Source organism: Oryctolagus cuniculus, chromosome 19, assembly GCF_964237555.1.
Source record: "Oryctolagus cuniculus chromosome 19, mOryCun1.1, whole genome shotgun sequence".
In the NCBI taxonomy this organism is placed as follows: domain Eukaryota; kingdom Metazoa; phylum Chordata; class Mammalia; order Lagomorpha; family Leporidae; genus Oryctolagus; species Oryctolagus cuniculus.
The window spans coordinates 65,196,144-65,216,244 of NC_091450.1; the positions used below are offsets into that span (position 1 = coordinate 65,196,144).

Below are 20,101 nucleotides of genomic sequence, written 5' to 3' on the forward strand. Positions count from 1 at the left end.
AACTTCATATGGAAAAAGAATGTCAAGTGCCTCACACCTGGTGCATGAAATGAGCTCCAGGGTGGGAGCTCTTCCTAATTTAAGATAGAAAATAACTCTACCACCGGCACAAAGAAAGAAAACGTTGCAGGCACCAGAGAAGCATTCCATCCGCAGAGCAGGCATTCAGTAGGCTCAGTGGGCCCAAGGTGAAGCTGAGGCGAGAATGGAAATAGATGCTCTTTAATATCCACAGGCAACCTGCTGCTGTCACCATGGCCCCACACAGGAGCCTTGCACACGTTCCCAGTTTCTAGTGCTGGCGGTCATCTGTCACCACTGGGAGCCTTGCCTTGTACAGCAAAAGCACCAGGAATTATTCCTTTTGTATATTCTGGAAGCATATGGTTTGTTTCCATTAATTTAATTCCACATGTAAATGTATGGCAGCTTGGGAGGAAACTAAGGAAAGAATGATGGCTTTAATTTTTCACTGGTAACTGTGTTGCTCTGAGATGGCTACCCCGGGCAGTGTGTTACATGATTATGGTGCTTCTGCCTCCTAAGGGTGACTACACCAAAGCTGAGAATTAGGAGACTTTGGTCCTCCTGCTGGTTCCCCGCGCACCTGCTATGTGACCTTAGTTAGTCACCTCTTCTGCCTTTACTTCCCCTGTCCATAAAAAGGAGGAGAGTAACATAGACCCCAGCCATCCTAGGCCTAACTAGAGACAAGGGCCTTTGGCCCTTTGGGAGTTAAACAATCTATGGATCTTTCTCGCTCTGTCTGTCTTTCTGCCTTTCAGGCAAACGAAAGTAAATTTCTGGCCGGTGCCACGGCTCACTAGGCCAATCCTCCACCTGCAGCACCAGCACACCTGGTTCTAGTCCCGGTCGGGGCACCGGATTCTGTCCCAGTTGCTCCTCTTCCAGTCCAGCTCTCTGCTGTGGCCCGGGAGTGCAGTGGAGGATGGCCCAAGTGCTTGGGCCCTGCACCACATGGGAGACCAGGAGAAGCACCCGGCTCCTGGCTTCGGATCGGCGCAGTACACTGGCCCCAGCGCGCCAGCCGCAGCAGCCATTGGAGGGTGAACCAATGGCAAAGCAAGACCTTTCTCTCTGTCTCTCTCTTTCTCACTGTCCACTCTGCATTAAGATTTATTTTATTTGAAAAGCAGAGTTACAGAGAGAAAGACACACAGAGAGAACTCTTCCATCTGCTGGTTCACTCCCCAAATGGCTCCAACTGTCAGAGCTGGACCAGGCTGGAGCCAGAAGCCAAAAGCTAGGAGCTTCCTCTAAGTCTCCTACAGGGACCCAAGCCCTTGGACCACCTTCCATTGCTTTCCCAGGCATACTAGCAGGGAGCTAGATCAGAAGTGGAGCAGCTGGGACACAAACCAACACCCACATGGGATATCAGTGCCACAGGCGGTGGCTCAACCAGCTACACGACAGTGCCAGCCCGAAAATAAATGTCTTTAAAGATTTTTAAGACCGACCAGGTGTGGGCAAGACCCAGTGGAAAATTAAACTCAGGGTAGGGAACAGAAGGTGACTGGGCTGCACGTCTGCCAATTGCCACCTGCCAGTTGCTATGCATGTCACCCACACCCTGCATCACCAGCAGTAAACACCCAGTGGGGCTGCCCAGCACACAGACGACAGACAAGAGTGTTTGCTCCCGGGGTTGCACTGGGACTTGCTGGGAAGAAAGCTGGGGAACTTTCTGGGGTGATGCAAATGTTCTGTATTATATCTTGATGAGGGCTTAGATTACACAATGACATGGGCCAGCATCTGTTGAAACTCATCGGATGAAACATGTTAGACCTGCACATTTCAGTGCATGTGCATTTTATCAAAAACATCGAGCACAGAAGCACTCACAGGTGCTTCTGAAATCCGGAACTTTAGACAAGATACTGGGCGGGGTGGGGGGTGTAGGTAGGACGCCAGAGAGATGTGTTACAAGGCAAATGCAGCAAAATGCTAAGTATGGAAGCTACACAACAGGCACACAATTGTTTAGATAGGATTCCTGCAAGTCCGCAATGAATACTGTCCTGATAAAAGGCAGGAAAGAAAGGGATGGCTGACATGGGACTGAGTTCCAGAAAAGTTCAAAGGCACAGCAACAGCAAAGGAAACAGCAGCCCAGAAAGGTGGAAAAGCTACACCTTGGGCTTGGCACTGTGGTGCCGAGGGTTAAGCAGCCTCCTGCAATGCTGGCATCCTTCGGAGGTTTGCCCAAGTGCTTGGGCCCCAGCTATCCACATGGGAATCCTGGATGGAGTTCCTGGCTCCTGGCTTCAGCCTGGCCCAGCCCTCAAGTGCTGAATCAGGAGGCGGCCCTGGGCTGCAGGAACCACAGGATGGGCCTGTTCCTGTCTCCCAGTCTTCCACTCAGTAACCAGTCTGCTGAGGATCTGACCCCTGTTCAGATCCAGTAATGGGAACCAAGGGCACGAAGGGGTCAGCCTCATGCCTGTAGCATGTGGTGTTGGATCTCCACCCCCATCAGGACTGCACCAAACTAAAGCAAGCTTTGAGGTTTTCTGAACAGTAGCTGTGTAAAATATCACTTATGCAAGGCAACAACGCAAACTTCCCAGGTCTGACGCACTGACCACACCTACCCTTGGTGGGGAGCAGTTTGGAGGTGACCTGCAGTGTCTCCAGGGGTTCCAGGCCAATGTTTTCTAAGGTGACGGCGAGTTGATGAGTCTCCCCGTTGAACAGCTGCATAGATATGTTGGTAGATATCTCGTCACCAGAGGAAGGCTGCAATGAGTGTGCCGATCTAAACCAAAAGCAGGGAGAATAAACTGAAGGAAGAAACCAACGCTGTGCAGGAATGATTCACATCAGGGGCCGGTGCTGTGGTGTAGTGGGTAAAGCCACTGCCTGTAGCACCAGCATCCCATGAGTGCCAATTCAAATCCCAGCTGCTCCACTTCCAATCCAGCTCTCTGCTAATGTGCCTGGGAAAGCAGGGGAAAACGACCCAAGTGCTTGGGCCCCTGCACCCATGTGGGAGACCCAGAAGATGCTCCTGGTTCCTGGCTTTGTCTTGGTCCCAGCTCCAGTCATTTGGGGAGTGAACCAGCAAATGGAAGATCAATTTGCTTGCTCTCTCTCTCTCTCTCTCCCTGCCTTTCAAATACTAAATTAAAAAAAAAAAACTGATTCACATCAGGTAAAAGGACGACCACATTTTGGCATTTCAGAAATAGAAGCTAGAGAATCTTGGCTTTGAATGAGAAATTCGGGAGCCAACCATGCTGAGAACAAGTCAGGTTCTGTAAGCCAGGCATATGACGCGCCTCGGCTCCAGGCTCCTATCAGAGGCAATGTTTTTTCCCAAACCAAATCCTGAGAAAAAAAACAGCACAACAGGTTGAGGCGATTTCCTATGTGCCATCTGTAACAGCGTTCCTCGCTCCTAGGTCAGGGAAGGAAAGCCGATGCACAACCTCCCTGCATGACCCCTGTGCAGCTTGCACATCAGTTGCTCCTGGGGGAAGGTTTCAGGAGGTAACAAAACTCAGCCAGGACTAATCACTGGCCATCTCGCACAGGAGGGTGTCCAGGCACTCTGTGCTGCAGGGGACAGGGGCAGAAGGAGGCACCCACAGTGCAGGAGCCCAGGAGCCATGAGGAATGGCGTCAGAGTGAGACTGCAGCTGGCACTGCTGCAAAGGCACACTCGGGACATGGCTCTGGGACCCAGCTCCCACCAGCAGCACTGTCCTCCTCAGCCCTGCGCTGGCCCCAGAGCCTTCCCAAGGCAGGAACGATGTTTCTGTCTGTTTGCTATCAGCTCCTTGCCATACACCTAGAGTCTAACAGGTACTCACTAAGAATGCACTGAACAGACTGATAAGCACCTCAACTCTGAACCTCCTGTGTGGCATATAAGAGCATCTTGTCAGTGTCTGCCCGAGCCCAGGACAGAGTGACCACTGTGTGTTCAGCGGCTGTTTGCTTGGTGCCTGGCCTGGTGCAGCATCTCTCAAGGTGCGGAATGCAGGGGCTGGTCTTGTGGTGTAGCAGGTGAAGTCTCTGCATGCAGCACTAGTATCTCTTAATGGGTGCCGGTTCAAGTCCCAGCTGCTCCACTTCCAATCCAGCTCCCTGCTAATACACCTGGATAAACAGTGGGAGATGGTCCAAGTATCTGAACTCCTGCCACCCACATAGGAGACCAAAATGAAGCTCCTGGTTCCTGGCTTCAACCTGGCCTTTGTGGCCATTTGAGGAGTGAACCCACAGATGAGACCTACCTCTCTCTCTCTCTCTCTCTCTCTCTCTTTCTCCAGGTGTGTGTGTTTGTGTGTGTGTGTGTGTGTGTTTCTCTGTAACTCTGCCTTTCAAATAAAAATAAATAAATCTTAAAAAAAGAGACTGGAAGGAAGGCACAGCCCCATTGTGCCCACACACAAGCCATCAGGCCACGGGCCTAGCATCATTACTCCTGCCAGGCTCTGTGGCCCCCCAATGCCCACAGGGTTCTTCTCTTTTGCATGGCTGACCCACAGGGAGGCCTGTGTCCACTGTGCCATGCGCTGAGCTCACTTCTGTCTCTGGGGAGCTGCCTCTCCAGGGCTCTGCATCTGTCCCATCCTGCTGTTCTCAGTCGTATTTCACTCCCTTCCTTACGGTCTGTGTTTGACCATGCTTTGTAAATCCCACACTTTCTATGGAGCCTTCCTGAACCCCACAAGAAAGGGTCAGTGTCCCCTCCTCTGGTTCACATTACAGGAGCAGTCAGCAAATCCTAATGATCACACCAACCCCCTAAACCCCCCATCCCCCCGACAGGGAGCTCTTCTAAAGGGTCATGGCCTAGGTCAGGGTCCTGGAGCACAAGGTGGTGTTCACAGATGCTGGTGAGTGCATTTCACCAGTCACAGGGACCTTTATAGCAGATTAGTTACAATCAACACCTAATTACTCAAGAGTCACTTGAAAAAAACATTTATTTATTTATTTATGTAAAAGGCAGAATTACAGAGAGAGAGAAAGCCCACTTCCATCCACTGGCTCACTTCCCAAATGGTTGCAAAGGCCAGGGCTGGGCCAGACCAAAGCCGGAGCCAGGAGTTTCTTCTGGGTCTCCCACGCAGGTGCAGGGGCCCAAGCACTTGGGTCATCTGCTGCTGCTTTCCCAGGCCATAGCAGGGAGCTAGATTAGAAGGAAAGCAGCCGGGACACAAACCAACACCCATATGGGATGCCAGTGTTGCAGGCAGCAGCTTTACCCACTACACCACAATGGCCAGCCCAGAGAAATAGGGGGCCTTTTGAAAAATATGTCTTATACCATTTTTCAGTAAGAGATAAAAGGCAGCCATCCTGGCCTTCGGTGCCCATGCTGGAGCATGTGTTGGGAGCATGTGTCAGTGCGTCTCCACTGCTCAGCTGCACCCCTGGTGTAAATGGGCCATATTTGGTTCCTGTGTCAGGGCCCTGCTTGCCTGTCTTGCTCAGTGGCAGCCCAGGTACGAATGTGCCACATTTTGTTCAGCCACTTGCCAGGCAATGGGCATCCAAGTTCTGCCTGCTTTCTGGACTATTACAAAAAATGCAGCTGTGAACATTCATATACAAGTTTCTGAGTCACTGTGTGCTTTCCTCGGCCTTGGGTAGACACCGAATTTCTGAGTCATATGGTCAATTTACGTTCAACATTTGTAGAAACATGGCAAGCATGCAGGCTTCTCCAGCACCACACATGGCTACCGCCTGTCTTCTGACGACAGCCACCTTGGCAGGTGTGAGCAGGAACCCCACACGGTACCAGCTCCAGAAAGATTGATGATGCCACACACCTTTCCAGGTTGCTCGTTAGCTCCTGGGAAGTCTTTCATGGGGAGAGAGCTAGCCCATACTTCTGTCAACCTTTCTAATTTAGTTGTTTGCCTTCTTAGTTTGGGTGTTAAGTAGCAGATCCTTACCAGAGACATGATGTACAAATATTTCCTTCCAGCCTGTGAGTTGTCTGTTCATTTTCTTAGTGGTATTTCTGGAAGCACAGCAGTTTTTAATTTTGATGAAGCCCAATTTATCAGTGTTTTTTTCTTTGTGGATCTTGCTTTTGGTGACATGTCAAAGAGCTCTTTGGCTAATACAAGGTCGTGAAAACTCTCACCAGCTTTCTTTTCAAAGGCTGGTGCTCTGAGCTCTCACAGTCAGGTCTGGGATCTGCTTTAGAATTCATGTTTCCTGCATTTCATTGCATTCCCCAATCACCCGATGCTTTCTCCACCTCTGACAAATGATCCCAGCTGCCCACTGTGCATGGCTAATTCCTGCTCCCAGCCCCTCACGGCCACCAGTGGGGACCGGAGGGCAGTGGCCATGCTGGTTCTGCCTTCTCCCTCTCTCCTGCTGAACACAGCCTCCCTGAGCACCAGGCCCCAGAATGCTGGGCCCACGGTTTCAGCTCTGGCACCTGGCCCACTGCCTAGCAAGCAACAAGCATGCATCAGACACACAAACCAGTTAAAACCTTTTAGAAAATCTCAAACATCCTAAAAATAGCCAAAGGATGTCCAAGAAGTGTCACCCCTGAGGGCAACAACTGAGAACGGCCCAAATCCAACAGCAAGGAAAGGGCGGTTATGAAATCCTGAGATATCCTCAGGCTGTCCTTTTTAAACGCAACTAAAACTAAAACCAGGTTTTTTTTTTTTTTTTTTTTATTTTTTTTTTTTTTTTTTTATTTTTTTTGACAGGCAGAGTGGACAGTGAGAGAGAGAGACAGAGAGAGAAAGGTCTTCCTTTGCCGTTGGTTCACCCTCCAATGGCCGCCGCGGCCGGCGCGCTGCGGCCGGCGCACCGCGCTGATCCGATGGCAGGAGCCAGGAGCCAGGTGCTTTTCCTGGTCTCCCATGGGGTGCAGGGCCCAAGCACCTGGGCCATCCTCCACTGCACTCCCTGGCCACAGCAGAGGGCTGGCCTGGAAGAGGGGCAACCGGGACAGAATCCGGCGCCCCGACCGGGACTAGAACCCGGTGTGCCGGCGCCGCTAGGCGGAGGATTAGCCTAGTGAGCCGCGGCGCCGGCCTAAAACCAGGTTTTTAAGACTCTGTGAAAGTGTGAGGAAAAGCTTATTAATGTGATTTCACAAAAACTCATCTATGACACCGTGTTCAGACAAGTGTTTTCTAAAGTGGCAGGAAGCACCTCCAAGCATTCACAGTGACTGGCTCCAGGCCTCCTGACAGCCACTTCCCTTTCTCCTTTATGCTTCCCTGTGATGCTGAAAATCTAAAACAAAAACAAAACAATCCCATATGGGTACCAGTTCGGGTTCTGTCTGCTCTTCTCCAATCAACCTCCTGGCTAATGGCCTGCGAAAAGCAGCCCATGTGTTTGGATCCCACGCCCACATGGGAGACCCAGATGAAGCTCATGGTTCCTGACTTTAGCCTGGCCCAATGCTCCCCGCTGCGGCCATCTGGAGAGTGAACCAAAGGATGGAAGAGCTCTCACTCACTCTGTGTGTCTCTCCCTCTCTTTGTGACTCTTTCAAAATAAATAAATATTTCTTTAAAAACTAAAATAAGGGCCAGCACTGTGGCTCACTAGACTAATCCTCTGTCTTGCGACACTGGCACACCGGGTTCTAGTCCTGGTCAGGGCGCTGGATTCTGTCCCGGTTGACCCTCTTCCAGGCCAGCCCTCTGCTGTGGCCAGGGAGTGCAGTGGAGGATGGCCCAAGTACTTGAGCCCTGCACCCCATGGGAGACCAGGATATGTACCTGGCTCCTGCCATCAGATCAGCATGGTGCGCTGGCTGCAGCACGCTGGCAGCACCGGCCATTGGAGGGTGAACCAACAACAAAAGGAAGACCTTTCTCTCTGTCGCTCTCTCACTGTCCACTCTGCCTGTCAAACAACAACAACAACAACAACAACAAAAAACTAAAATAAAAGAATTCTGTCAAAGAGAAGAGTGATTTTTTTAGATGCCCTAAGATCCTGACTGTTTTTGGAAGAATAATTTCACATTTGGTCCTAGCCTTAGTATGGGAGATCTTGACTGCTCTAATTTGCTCTGGGCAAAACGGATGAACTACTGTGGACTCTCAAGGCCCCCTCCTGCAGATTCTGGGCCTGCAAATTCTGGACGCATGCAGAGCCTGTGTGCCTCACGAGGGAAGGCTCCCCAGGGCTGCTTCCTGCCCGTGGCTGCACACCTGTGCTCACCGGGTACCTGGGCAGGGAGGTGCTGATCTGCAGTCTTGGCAAAGCGGGGATGACTTCCACAGTAGAGCCGCTGGTCTTTATTCCCGGGAGGTGGTCCAGCAGGCAGTCACTGACAACACCAAAGACGGAGGTGTGGTAACCTGGGACACAGGAAAGTAGAGACCTCACAACTCCCAGCAAAGCTCCATGCCCCGTGTCCACCTTCCTGTCCACTGCTGAAGTCCCCAACCAGCAAGGGCAACCCTGCAGAAGACCTGGGTCCTGGTGCTGGCTCCGTTACCTGCCAGTCCCTGCCCACAGCCTCAACATCCCTCGGGCTCCTCCTTTGTGGTGGGGGTTACAATGGCCCCTGTACTCCCATCCCACCAGGCTGACTGGGCCCAAATGGGAAAGCTCCTGTAAGCCATCAATCTCTGCACAACCCGTAGTCAGCATCTCAGCCCGGGACTCACTTGCTTTTCAGATTTATCCATCTCCACAGTGAGGATGGCAGTTAATATTCCCTCCCGGGACATAATGTAATTTAATGAGTATTTGAAAAATGCTTCAGAACTTTCTGTTCAGAGGCGAAAGTTCAAGAGCCAATTATTATTATTGCAGCAGCTTTGTGATGGGGTGAACTGGCTGTGTGTGTGTGTGAGCACTGCCGTTTAAGATGAGCAAATTTCCCACTGGTGAGATAAGCACTTGAAACTATTCAAGCAAAGCTGTAGAACGGCTTTTGAAATTTACCTAATTATTGTCAACAGCATTTACTGTGCAAGAAAATGAAACCATACCCAGCGGCTCGAGGCTCAGGTGACAACCTGCCTACACTGTGTGAGCCTGGGGTGTGCTCAATGGAGAAGCCAGCATGGCTTTCAAGGGCTCCCGGGGCCCCAGCAGCCTCCTCGGTCCTCCTGAGGTTCCTGCTGGCTGGGAGCTGCTCTCTCAACACCACTCCAGCTCACCCTCCCTCAGAGGGTGGGCTTGTCAAAACACCCCTGCAATGGGCAAAACACTATTCTCCCCACAAATCCATACCTGGAACCAGGGTTTCTCGCATTTGCCTTTCAACAGGAACCTGATATATGTTTTGCCTGCTGAGCAACCACTATTTTATAATTCCTAATTAGAATCAGGCCTTTCCTTACCGTTGCTGAAAATGGCTGTCACATAATAGTCTGATGACAAAGACTTGGGGTCCACAATTACTGTGCATAGCAGTACAGGGTCAGCCGTCTAGCTTTGGGCACAAGACACACCAAAGAACAATGCCAACTGCTCTGCACAGAGATGCACAGCTCAGGGACCACTAAGTCCACACAGGTAGTGGAGGAAGTGGAAAAGGATAGGGCACTTGCAAGACAGCAAAGGTAGAGGAACAATGTGTAACCCAGCAGGAAGGCTCGGCAGAGGAGCACAGAGATGGACCACACAGGGCTGGGGAACTCGGCCTGATGACGAGGGAAAGTGACTCCCACTGGTTGACCAGGATGCCTCCAGAGGAGAGAGAAGGGTCTCAGAGGAGAGACTGCTTTGGGGAGGGGAGGCAGTACATTTGGGTTGGACGTGTAGAACACGCATGTCCCACCCGCTGGACACCAGGGGGATAGCTGGGAAGTGCTGGGGCGCAGGCCAGAGAAGGGTACCTGACACCAGGCGTGGTCAGCAGTCTATAGAATGTGAGGCAGAAAAACACTGTGGGGCTGGGGATACCCTCACCAGTGGTGATGTACAGAGGACAGAGAGGAGGACAAGAAACACAGAGTGAGGAGCACCTGTCAGAGGGCTGGGCTGCAAGGGGACACCTGCACGAGACCAGCAAGACTGCGGAAGAAGGGCCAAAGAGACCGCGGAAAATCTGGAGGGTGTGGTGTAACCAAGGCTGGAGGACACAGCTCTCCACATATGCAGGGTGGCAAATGAGCACTAAAGCTCCAAGCAAACCAAACCACTGGTCCCAGGTTTAGGTAGAAAAATGCCACTAGTGATGCCACAGACAGGTGTCCTGGTGAAGGGATAAGGGTTAAACTCAGGACGCGGAGGGGTGCAGGAACATGGCACTGGTGGCAGAAGTGACTCAGTGTGCACAGCCAACTCTCCCAAGAGATCCAGCAGAAGACAGGGGCTTCCTGAGAGCACATGGGACATCGTGGCATCAGGAAAGGTCAGGATGCAGAGCTAGGAACTAAGCTGTTGGAAGACTGTCTGGAGGAGGAGGCAGACAGAGCACAGGAAGGGGCCCCGCCCAGTGCAGCAGGAGCCTGGCAGGTGCCAATCACACTCCAACAACTTGCACCACATCCCAAGGAAAGGCAGTCTTTCCCCATCCCTTGATGGACGAGGACTAACGAGATGGGTGAGAGGCTCTGGACCCTGGTGTACGGAACAGCAGTGTGGCAGCCCCTCAACAGCAGCAATCAGAAAAGCCCTTACCGTTCACGGTGATCGTTCCAGTCGTCTGTGGGACCCCTACGAGCGTCACCAGGTACAGACCAGACTCGGCCGGAAGGGAGAGCGCTGCGGGGCGCAACTCGAATTCCACTCCACTGGTCAGCAGCCCCTGCAGCAAGTCACAGAGCGACGTGAGCAGGACCAGCCTGCACCACACACCTGGCAGCCCAGAACAAGGCAGTGGAAGGCTGCGGCTTCTTAGAACCCACAGAGAACTGCAGAGACCATGCACACGTGACGCACGGGGCAGTCAGATCAACAGCCGCTGTCCTTGATTTTGGTCCTCTCTTCCATGTTTCTGATGTTTGCTTTGCTTTCTTCTTGTACCAAATGGGAATATGAACACAAAGGAAAATTTTTATTTTTCTTTTTTTGAAACACTTATATTTATTTGAAAACAAGAGGGAAACAGAGACAGACAGATCTACTGTTTTACTCCACTAATGGCTGCAATGGCCGGGGCTGGGCCAGGCCAAAGCCAGGATCCAGAAGCTTCCTCCTGGTCTCCCACAATCTAAAAGACATCAACAATCACCAGTCAACTATTGGAAAATAAAATGTTTAAAAAAATTAACAAGACACCAAAAATTCCAACTATCTTGGAGCAAATCTAACGAATAATGTGCAAGATTTCATCACAGTTACAGAACCCTGCTGAGATAAATTAGAGAACTCAAGACACAGAGAGTCCTGCCCTGTTTGTGGGGTTCCGCTTTCCACAGTTTGCAGTCAAGGCAACCCTCAAACTCTCAGATCCAGGGCCGGCATTGGGGCATAGCAGGTAAAGCCTCTGCCTATAACACCAGCATCCCATATAGCTGCTGGTTTGCATCCTTGCTGCTCCACTTCTGATCCAGCTGCCTGCCCATGTGCCTGAGAATACAGCAGAAGATGGCCCAAGTGTTTGGGCCTCTGCCACCCATGTGGGAGATCCAGACAGAACTCCTGTCTTCAAGCCTGGCTCAGCCCTGGCTTGGGCGGACACTTGGGGAGTGAACCAGCAAATGGACTCTGTGACTCAACTTTCAAATAAATAAATAAATAAATAATCTTTAAAAAAAAAAAAAAAAAACCTCTTTTATCTGTGGCAGGACAAGGCATGTAAGTGGGTGTGCTGAGAGGAAGGTTGCAAACATGGAACGCAGGAAGGCAAGATGCCGGGCCTCGGTGTGAGTTCAGGATGTATGAAACCTGCATGCACAGATGTGTGCGTGGTGTAGACAGCTGGGTGTGTGGAATGCACATACACTGTGTCTAACTCTGTGCACAGGAGACGCCAGCAGCAGAGACAATCTGGGGGCAGTGAGCACGCCTGCCGCCCACATGTGAGGCAAACGCGTGAAGTGATCTGCGTGTGTGAGTGTGGAGGGGGTGCAGTGGGCAGGGCACACTCAGTGAAGCTGATCGCATGCCTTTCATCTCTAACAGACACACTGGCCTCTCTGTCTTCTTAGAACAACCAGGGCGGTGTGGCCACCGCTGCCTGCCTGAAATGCGGGTAGCGTGTGCACGTCTGAAGTGTTCCATAGTCAGCTTTTGACACAGCACCATGGTATGCTGGCTATATCCAAGTGGTGGTTTTCTCTTGTCTAAGTCTCTACCCTTCCTGATTTGTTAAAATATGTAATTTATTACTTTTAAACCAGGTAAAAATGCTACTTTTAAAATGAAAAAAAAAATGTATAAGAAACAACAGCAATCATCTGACACTTTAACTACTTTGTGGTAAATTCCCCCCTTGGATTCCAAGAGCCAGACAGCCACAGCAGAGGCTGACCATGGCCATGTCCTGAGGCCAGTGAACCCTTGTGCAACAGTTGGGGGGACACCGGTGCTCAGTCAGTCTCAGGACTGCTGGCTTAACACAGGCTTGGGGAGCAGTCACATGCAGCAGGGCTGCCCAACAGTCCTGGCTTGCGGAAAACTGTGGCTCCACCAGGCAGTATGGCCCAGCCAGCAGGGGCGTCTCTCCCAGGCAGGCGCCATGCATCCCCAACACAGCTCATTGTGTTCACACCAGGGATAAGGCCTATAGGCCTTTGTATCCCCAGGGTCCCACGCACCCTGTACCTGGCACAGGGCATGGCCCTCAGTGAGACACCAGCAGGAAGAGCCTGGTTCTCACCTGGAACACCAGTTATGAAACTGGTCGCAGTACAGAGAACCTTGGGAACGGATCCCATGGTAGTCTGAAGGCAGCACAAGTCCCCCAAACAAGCATGGACCAGGGCGTGAATCTTCCACATCCTACATGGTGCAGTAACACAGCACCTCTCTCTACAGCTCCCCCTGCACCTCAATCCCTGTGTCACCTCACAGCAGCACAACAATCTCCAGTAAGCCCCTGTGAACTCCAAAGTGCTGACTTCCAGTCTCATAGCCAATGGGCAAAGCTCAGTGCACGTACAAGCCCAAGGTTGCTCTGTGCTGTCTACTCGGCAGCAAGCATGAGACACGGTAATGACAAAACACGGACTTCACTCACCAAACGCTTACTATCTTGGGCAAAGCAGACATGTGTGCCAGAATTAGTGCCTCTAACAGTAAGCAAAGTTGCATTTTAGTGACATGCTGGGGTTCTCGGTCACAGAGGCCCCTGGCGGTGGTACATACCATGTTCTGCACTCGAAGCTCAAACAGCATGGGGTTGTACACCATCAGCTGGACTTCACATACGTCCCCTTGAACCCACTGGAAATCTAGACACACACACAAAAGAACCCTGGGGTTAGCAGGTAGTTTTGAACTTCTCATGGGGTTTCATATCAGCCCACTGACGATTTTCTTCCCACAAAGGTGGTGGCCGCCATGCCCATTGTGAGGCGGGAAGTTCACAGCTTGGTGTGCCCTGCTTTCTCTGAAACCACGCAAAGCAAGGTATTGCCACTGTCCTGACGCTACACACAGGGTGCCTCCCCCGCCCTCTGCAGGCTGCGCTCCTGCTGGCACCCCAAGGCCACCTCACAAAGCTACAGCTGGACCTGGTGTGGTCCCTTACAGCACACAGCACCCCAAGGGCCCACAGGCTGTCAATTCAGCAAGAAGGCTGGGGTCATTGACAAGAGGTCCGGAGTGTGGGTCACCTGTGCCCGCCAAGACCATGACTTTTCCACCCAGCCCACCTCCTTGTCAGTTGTAACTCAGCAGCCGCTTGGGGAGACAGAACTCTGAAATAACCCCAAGACTCCAAGCAACCCCAAAACAACCCCAAGATGACCTGAGTGTGAACATGATGACCAAGCCACATGACAGAACACAGGTGAATGGTTCCTGTAGACTTAATAGAGGTCCCCAACCAGCTGACCAAGTTCATCAAAAGGGAGATTGCTCTAGATGGGATAGACATGATCAAGTGAGCCCATAAAGGGGTGAGACCCCTCCTGGAGGGGTGGCCCCTAGGAACTCAAGCCAGCAGCACAGGGAACTGAGGGAGGGGCTGGGGGCCAGCAGGGGTGAACAGGGACCTGAGGGAGGGGCTGGGGGCCAGCAGGAACAAGGACCTGAGGGAGGGGCTGGGGGCCAGCAGGGGTGAACAAGGACCTGAGGGAGGGGCTGGGGGCCAGGAGGGGAATGGGGACCTGAGGGAGGGGCCGGGGGCCAGGAGGGGTGAACAGGGACCTGAGGGAGGGGCTGGGGTCCAGGAGGGGAATGGGGACCTGAGGGAGGGGCTGGGGGCCAGGAGGGGAATGGGGACCTGAGGGAGGGGCTGGGGCCATCAGGGGAAGGGGACCTGAGGGAGGGGCTGGGGGCCAGCAGGGGAACAGGGAACTGAGGGAGGGGCTGGGGGCCAGCAGGGGTGAACAGGGTCCTGAGGGAGGGGCTGGGGGCCAGCAGGGTACGGGGACCTGAGGGAGGGGCTGGGGGCCAGCAGGGAAACAGGGACCTGAGGGAGGGGCTGGGGGCCAGGAGGGGTGAACAGGGTCCTGAGGGAGGGGCTGGGGGCCAGGAGGGGAATGGGGACCTGAGGGAGGGGCTGGGGGCCAGGAGGGGAATGGGGACCTGAGGGAGGGGCTGGGGGCCAGCAGGGGAATGGGGACCTGAGGGAGGGGCTGGGGGCCAGCAGGGGAACAGGGACCTGAGGGAGGGGCTGGGGGCCAGCAGGGGTGAACAGGGTCCTGAGGGAGGGGCTGGGGGCCAGCAGGGTACGGGGACCTGAGGGAGGGGCTGGGGGCCAGCAGGGTAAGGGGACCTGAGGGGGGCCACCTCAGGGAAATGGCTGAGGATACCATGAGGGGTATGGACACAGACCTCCCCTGGACAAGCCTGAGATGTGGACACAGCCTGGGCATAGGACTGCACTGGACGCCCTGATTTCACAGACAGTGAGGAAATCAATCTGTATTGCTCTAAACTGGGAAGTTGGTGATTTCTTACAAAGCAACGAGACACCAGCAGAGTATCCACGACGGGTGTCCAAGATATGCCAGCAGGCAGAGCCTGGCTCTCACCGGAACACCAGTTATGAAACTGGAAGGCAGAGAAGGAAAATCAGACCCCACGTGAGGCGTAAAGCCCTTCCACACGGCTGCCCCACTGCTGTTTGTAATCACCTCGGGGGAACAGCAGTGACCCCAGGGTCACAAGGCAGGCACTTGGGGTCTTAGCAGATGAGCAAACCTGCCTGGGAATACCACCGCCAGCATCTTGTGCCACAGGGACTCTGGCCCATGCCTGGGAACTCCAGGTGGGGCCTAGCAGAGATGTGGTGGCAGAAGGGGAAGCAGAGGCTTTTCCAGCATTTGCTGACCGGAATTCCTTGGCTTCACGGAGCCTTCAGCTTCTGCAAACACCTTGTGCCGGGGCAGCCTGCACAGGATCCAGGACCAGCTCCACCACACCTGTGATGATGACCGGGAGCTGGCATCTTGGATCCATTCACAAGATGATGGCACAGAGTAACACAGTGCAGGACCGACTGCCACCTGGTCGGAACCAGCACTTGTCTTATTTTACGAAGAGGGAAAACTCTTCCTGACAGGTGGGACAGCCTGCCCATCTTAGGCCCTGATAAATCATTGCTCAGACTCAAAACACAAGGCTGTCAGCTCTGGAACCCGTGCTCTTTCTCCCTCCACCAAGCTGCCCCTCGGTAGCTCCTGGGACTCAGGCTGCCCTCTCTTTGCAGGGGTCTGATGTCAGCCTCTGATAAGCTGCAGGGGCTTCTCCACAAAGGAGCCAGGGAAGCTGTGCTCATCCCACCTGCCCCCTCCACCCTTAGCAGCCTCCCTTGGCCTGCAAGGGACTGGCACCCCAGCCCACCCCCAACCAAAGATGAGGAACTCATTGTCTCTTAAACAGGTCCTTATGCCTGCTATCACAGATTCATTCTCTCTCGTGGTCAAAAAATGATCATTGTGCTTTCCAGGGTGCCAAAAAAAGTAATTTGTACTTTGACGGCCTTCATCCACTACAGGTAAGTCTAAAGTCAATCACTGAGTCTGTGAGAAGTGATTTTTGTCAGAAACAGACAATCCCCTGCCCGTGCCCCTGCCTCAACAGTCCCTCCCTGAAACAGCAAGAGAGCAGGAGTCAGCGGCGGTGAAACCAGCTGTCTCAGGTTTGGCCCATCCCCTGCGCCCGTTATCATCTGTGCAGACAGGTGCTTCTGTGGCCACATTTGCCTCTGCCTGTGGGAAGAAGCGCTCCTGATTGCCTGCTGCATCCCAGTACCGAGCCCCAGGCACACGAGTGCCAGTGCAACCATCATCTACAGGGACATCAGGAACTCTCTATTCTGACCCTCAGCACAGTGCCTCCATGAACTCCCAGTGTGCCCACAGCAGGGAGGGCACACGTGCAGCCCAGGTGGCCCTGTCAGCTGTCCAAGGTCACATGGTGGGGAGTGGGGGTTATAGGGCTAGGCTGCAACCCAGGCTGCCACGTTCTGTCCAGGCCACCCTGCCTGGCAGCAGTGACCTCAGATTGAATCTGGGATACCACAAGGTCCTTTCACAAGAGGGAGTAATCTCTTCACCCCTCCACGTCTTGCCTGGGACCTTGGTTGCCATCATCTCTGCTCAGAGCAGGGCCCAGACGAAGCCTGCACACAGGCACTCAGGCCAGGAATCAGTGCAGGCGGAGGGCAGGTGGTGTCAGCACTGGCCCTCAGGGTCTGCCTCACCTCCAGTGCCCAGTTAAAGATGGACTTACAGAGACTAGAATCTCAGGCAAAAGGGACACGAGTCTTCACACTATAGGCAGAAAATTGTCCAAAAGATATCAGAAGTTGTGGAACACAAAGTACATTCTCCTACCCATGAGTATTCAACAAATAATATGCATCTCAGCTGAACCTTCTGTTATAGATATTTCAGAAAAAACACAAAGCTTGACATTATCCACTGAATAGATGAGCAGGCACTTCTTACTATGATGCAAAACTGTATCACAGAGGCAAGGGTGGAGGGCGTGTGGCATGGCGGTTCAGACACCACTTGGGATGCCTGCATCCCATATCAGAATGCCTGGGTTTCAGTCCCTGCTCCACCTCCAATTCCAGCTTCCTGCTAACATGCACCCTGGGAGGCAGGAGGTGACAGCTTAGGTACTCAGGTCCTTGCCACCTGGATCATTGAGTTCTGGGCTCCCATCTTTGAACTGGCCCAGCCCTGGCTGTGGTAAGCATTTGAAGAGTGAACTTGTGGATGGAAGATCTCTCTCCATGTCTCCCTCCCTCCCTTGCTCTCTCTCTGTCTCTCCCTTTCAAATAAAATGAAAAGCAAACAAACAAACTGAAGTCCCTGAGTGCCGAGTTCTAAGCCGAGGGAAGGAGACAGGGCCTGGCCATGACCTGGCTGGCTGGCTCAGGGCAGGTGATGTGCACCCCTCAGTCTCCACCCTCTCCGTGAACAGGCACCTGCAGCATCAGCATCCCACCACGATGAGAACTCCTACCTGGTGTCGGCTTTGGGCCTCATTCACAAAAGGAAGCCTCATCAGTTGCTGAAGAACAAAGAACAGTAATGAGGCTGGATGCTGGGCACGAGCCACAAGGGCAGAGACTCCAAGCCAAGCTCGAAGGCCTTGAGTTTAAGGCTCTGATGTCGCTGTCTTTGAATCCTTAATAATGTTGTAACCAGGGGCTCCCCGATCCCCTGCTGTGCTGGGCCCTGTGGATCACACAGGTGGCCTCAAGAAGAGGAGCCTGGCCTCCAGCCCTTAAGCCCTCTATACAAGTCTGCTCTAGAGCCTCTCTGGCCCCGCCTACCCAGTGCACAGTCTTTGCTCAGGCTCAAAGGGGAGGTACCCAGGAGCACCTCTGCCACCGACATCCTGTCTCCCTGTTTGACTTCCTATGCACTTGTCCAGCCTGCACGAACTGGGTGGGTAGGGGCAGGCTGCAACCCTCTGGCTTAGCTCAGTGCAGCCCAGTGTCAACATGCTTGGAACACTTACACTAGCCAGGAACTGGGCTCACATGATTTACTGAACACTGACAGCAAAGGACAGAATGGTGTATAGGTGGCTGCCACACCACCATGAAGCCATGACGCTGTACCTGAGCCCTTAGGAGCCAGGCATAATCTGCAGCTAACTGGGGCCCACACCAGGTGTGCATGCACATTAGAGCAAAACAGAGAGCACCCCTGGGAGCGGGATACTTGGTCTGGGGATGTGTGAGCCCAGCTCTTGGCTTTGCCACTAAGCAGCTAAGTAACCTGTAGGAAACCATCTCTCTGAGTCTGTGTTTTTCTGTCTATAAAAGGAGGTAAAAATCAACTCCTCCAAAATTAATGCGACAACTAAAGGCACAAAAATATGAGCCAGCCATTTCTCAAGCAGCATCTGAATGAAGAAGTGATCTCCAGGGACAGAAAGCACAGGTCTGTCTAGGACTCCCACCTTGGTCTTGCCCTGTAGCTGAGCAAAAACTTTACTTCCAAAGACGCACTGTTTTCAGGGAGTTCTGACAACATGCAACTTGTTGGTGATGTTTATGGTGAGGCCCTACTAGGAGCTGAGGCCAGCTGGTGCTGGAGTTACAGGAGGAACGCTACGATGATGATCTCCACACAGCGCTCCGGTGTCCCTTCTGCAGGGAACAACGCGGCACTGCGGACAGCACAGACTGAGCAGCGAGGCCACTTCTCCTGGCAGTGAGGTCCTGGACAAGCCCGGTCCACTCCAGTCTCTCTTTCATTGTGCTATGGGCATTGGGAACAGGACAGGGAGCAGCACAGAGCTCCCGGCCTCTTGCTACATTGTGGGAGGGAAGCCATAAAGAGGCAAATGTCTAATTGAGTTAAGGAAAGGCACTACCAAGGGGCAAGCTAGGGATGCTGAGGGCAGGGTGGCCTCCAGAGTACTGGGAGCAGCAGATTCCCCCTCTGAGAAGACGATATTTGAACAGAGACCCAAGCAGCGTGACTGTGAGTGAGGCAGCGACAGCAATGGGACGAGGTCCATGCAGAGACCAAAGCTGTGGGACTGGGACAAGTCATGTGTTCAAGGACCAGGAAGGAGTCATGTGGCTGGATCTGAGAAGCAGAGGTGAGAGAGGTGGGGGGGTCAGGACAGGCAGGCAGCAGGGGTGGTATGCGAGGCAGGGCCCCTAAAGAATGAAGGTGCCTTTTCCCTAAAAGGAGGCACAGCAATCAAAACCAGAAATAAAGAGGCAGCACAGAAAGTGCTCAGGATCAAAAACCGAGAGCAAGAGAGCTGCCAGCAGCCTTGGGCCTCCACACCAGGAGGGGACCAAGGGCAGTCGGCCTCTGGGCAGGGCCCGGCCTTCCCTAAGCTTGGGCTCCTTGTCTAAGAAATGCAGGCCCCTGCCCCTGTAGATCTGTCATGGGGACGCACAGGCCAACCAGCATGACAGGCAATCCCCGCCCCACATGCAAGGGGACCCTGGTGTCTGTCTCCAGGGCAGTGAGGGAGACAGCTCGAGCCACGGCCAGGCCTTGCAAAGGACACCTGGACACAGGACAGGGAGGGCCTGGGGCACACTGTGCCCTGGGTCAGTGACAGGAGAGACATGAGTGGTTGCAGCCTGGGAAGGGGCGGGGAGCTTGGAGCCAGAAGGGCAGAGGCGAGGTCTTCAAGAGAACCAGGGTTCTGCTCCCCCTCTCCCCACGTTCACGGGGAAACGGCACCAGGGACACGGCCCAACCCCAGAGCAGAGCTTTCTCTGCTGGGTGGGAAGTCAGCACGGACCGTGTGAGATCACGCTTGTCTCCACTGCCACTCTGACGTCATCTGTGTTAAGTCTCAATAAACACAGCTCTTTCCAGTTCCTGGGACTTTCCTGAAAATGCCGTCAATGAAATACAGCTTTAAAACTCAGCTCCATGGGCAGCTGCCTGCCAAAGGCAGCAAACCAGACAAGCTTCCGTGGGAGGAAAGGCACACAGGTGGCCTCCCATTCCTGTGCTGCTGGGCCACGTGGCCCAAGGAAAAGGAGCTGACTGGAACCTTGTAAATAGGAGAGTGACAAGGTCAGACTAGTCTCAGTCACAGCCCAGGCAGACCT

At 53.3% G+C, this 20,101-nt stretch overlaps 1 protein-coding gene across 1 annotated transcript in view; it reads right to left on the bottom strand.

Moving 5' to 3' along the window:
* Window positions 1–20,101, bottom strand: part of LOC127489780 (uncharacterized) — a 278,910-nt gene that overhangs the window by 247,981 nt on the left and 10,828 nt on the right. The window contains exons 3-6 of the mRNA XM_070064726.1: window positions 13,246–13,331; window positions 10,615–10,741; window positions 8,204–8,336; window positions 2,619–2,782 (exon numbers count right to left, since the gene is read on the bottom strand). Of these exons, the coding sequence (XP_069920827.1) occupies window positions 2,619–2,782; window positions 8,204–8,336; window positions 10,615–10,741; window positions 13,246–13,331 (510 nt within the window). The remainder of the gene's footprint in view (window positions 1–2,618; window positions 2,783–8,203; window positions 8,337–10,614; window positions 10,742–13,245; window positions 13,332–20,101) is intronic.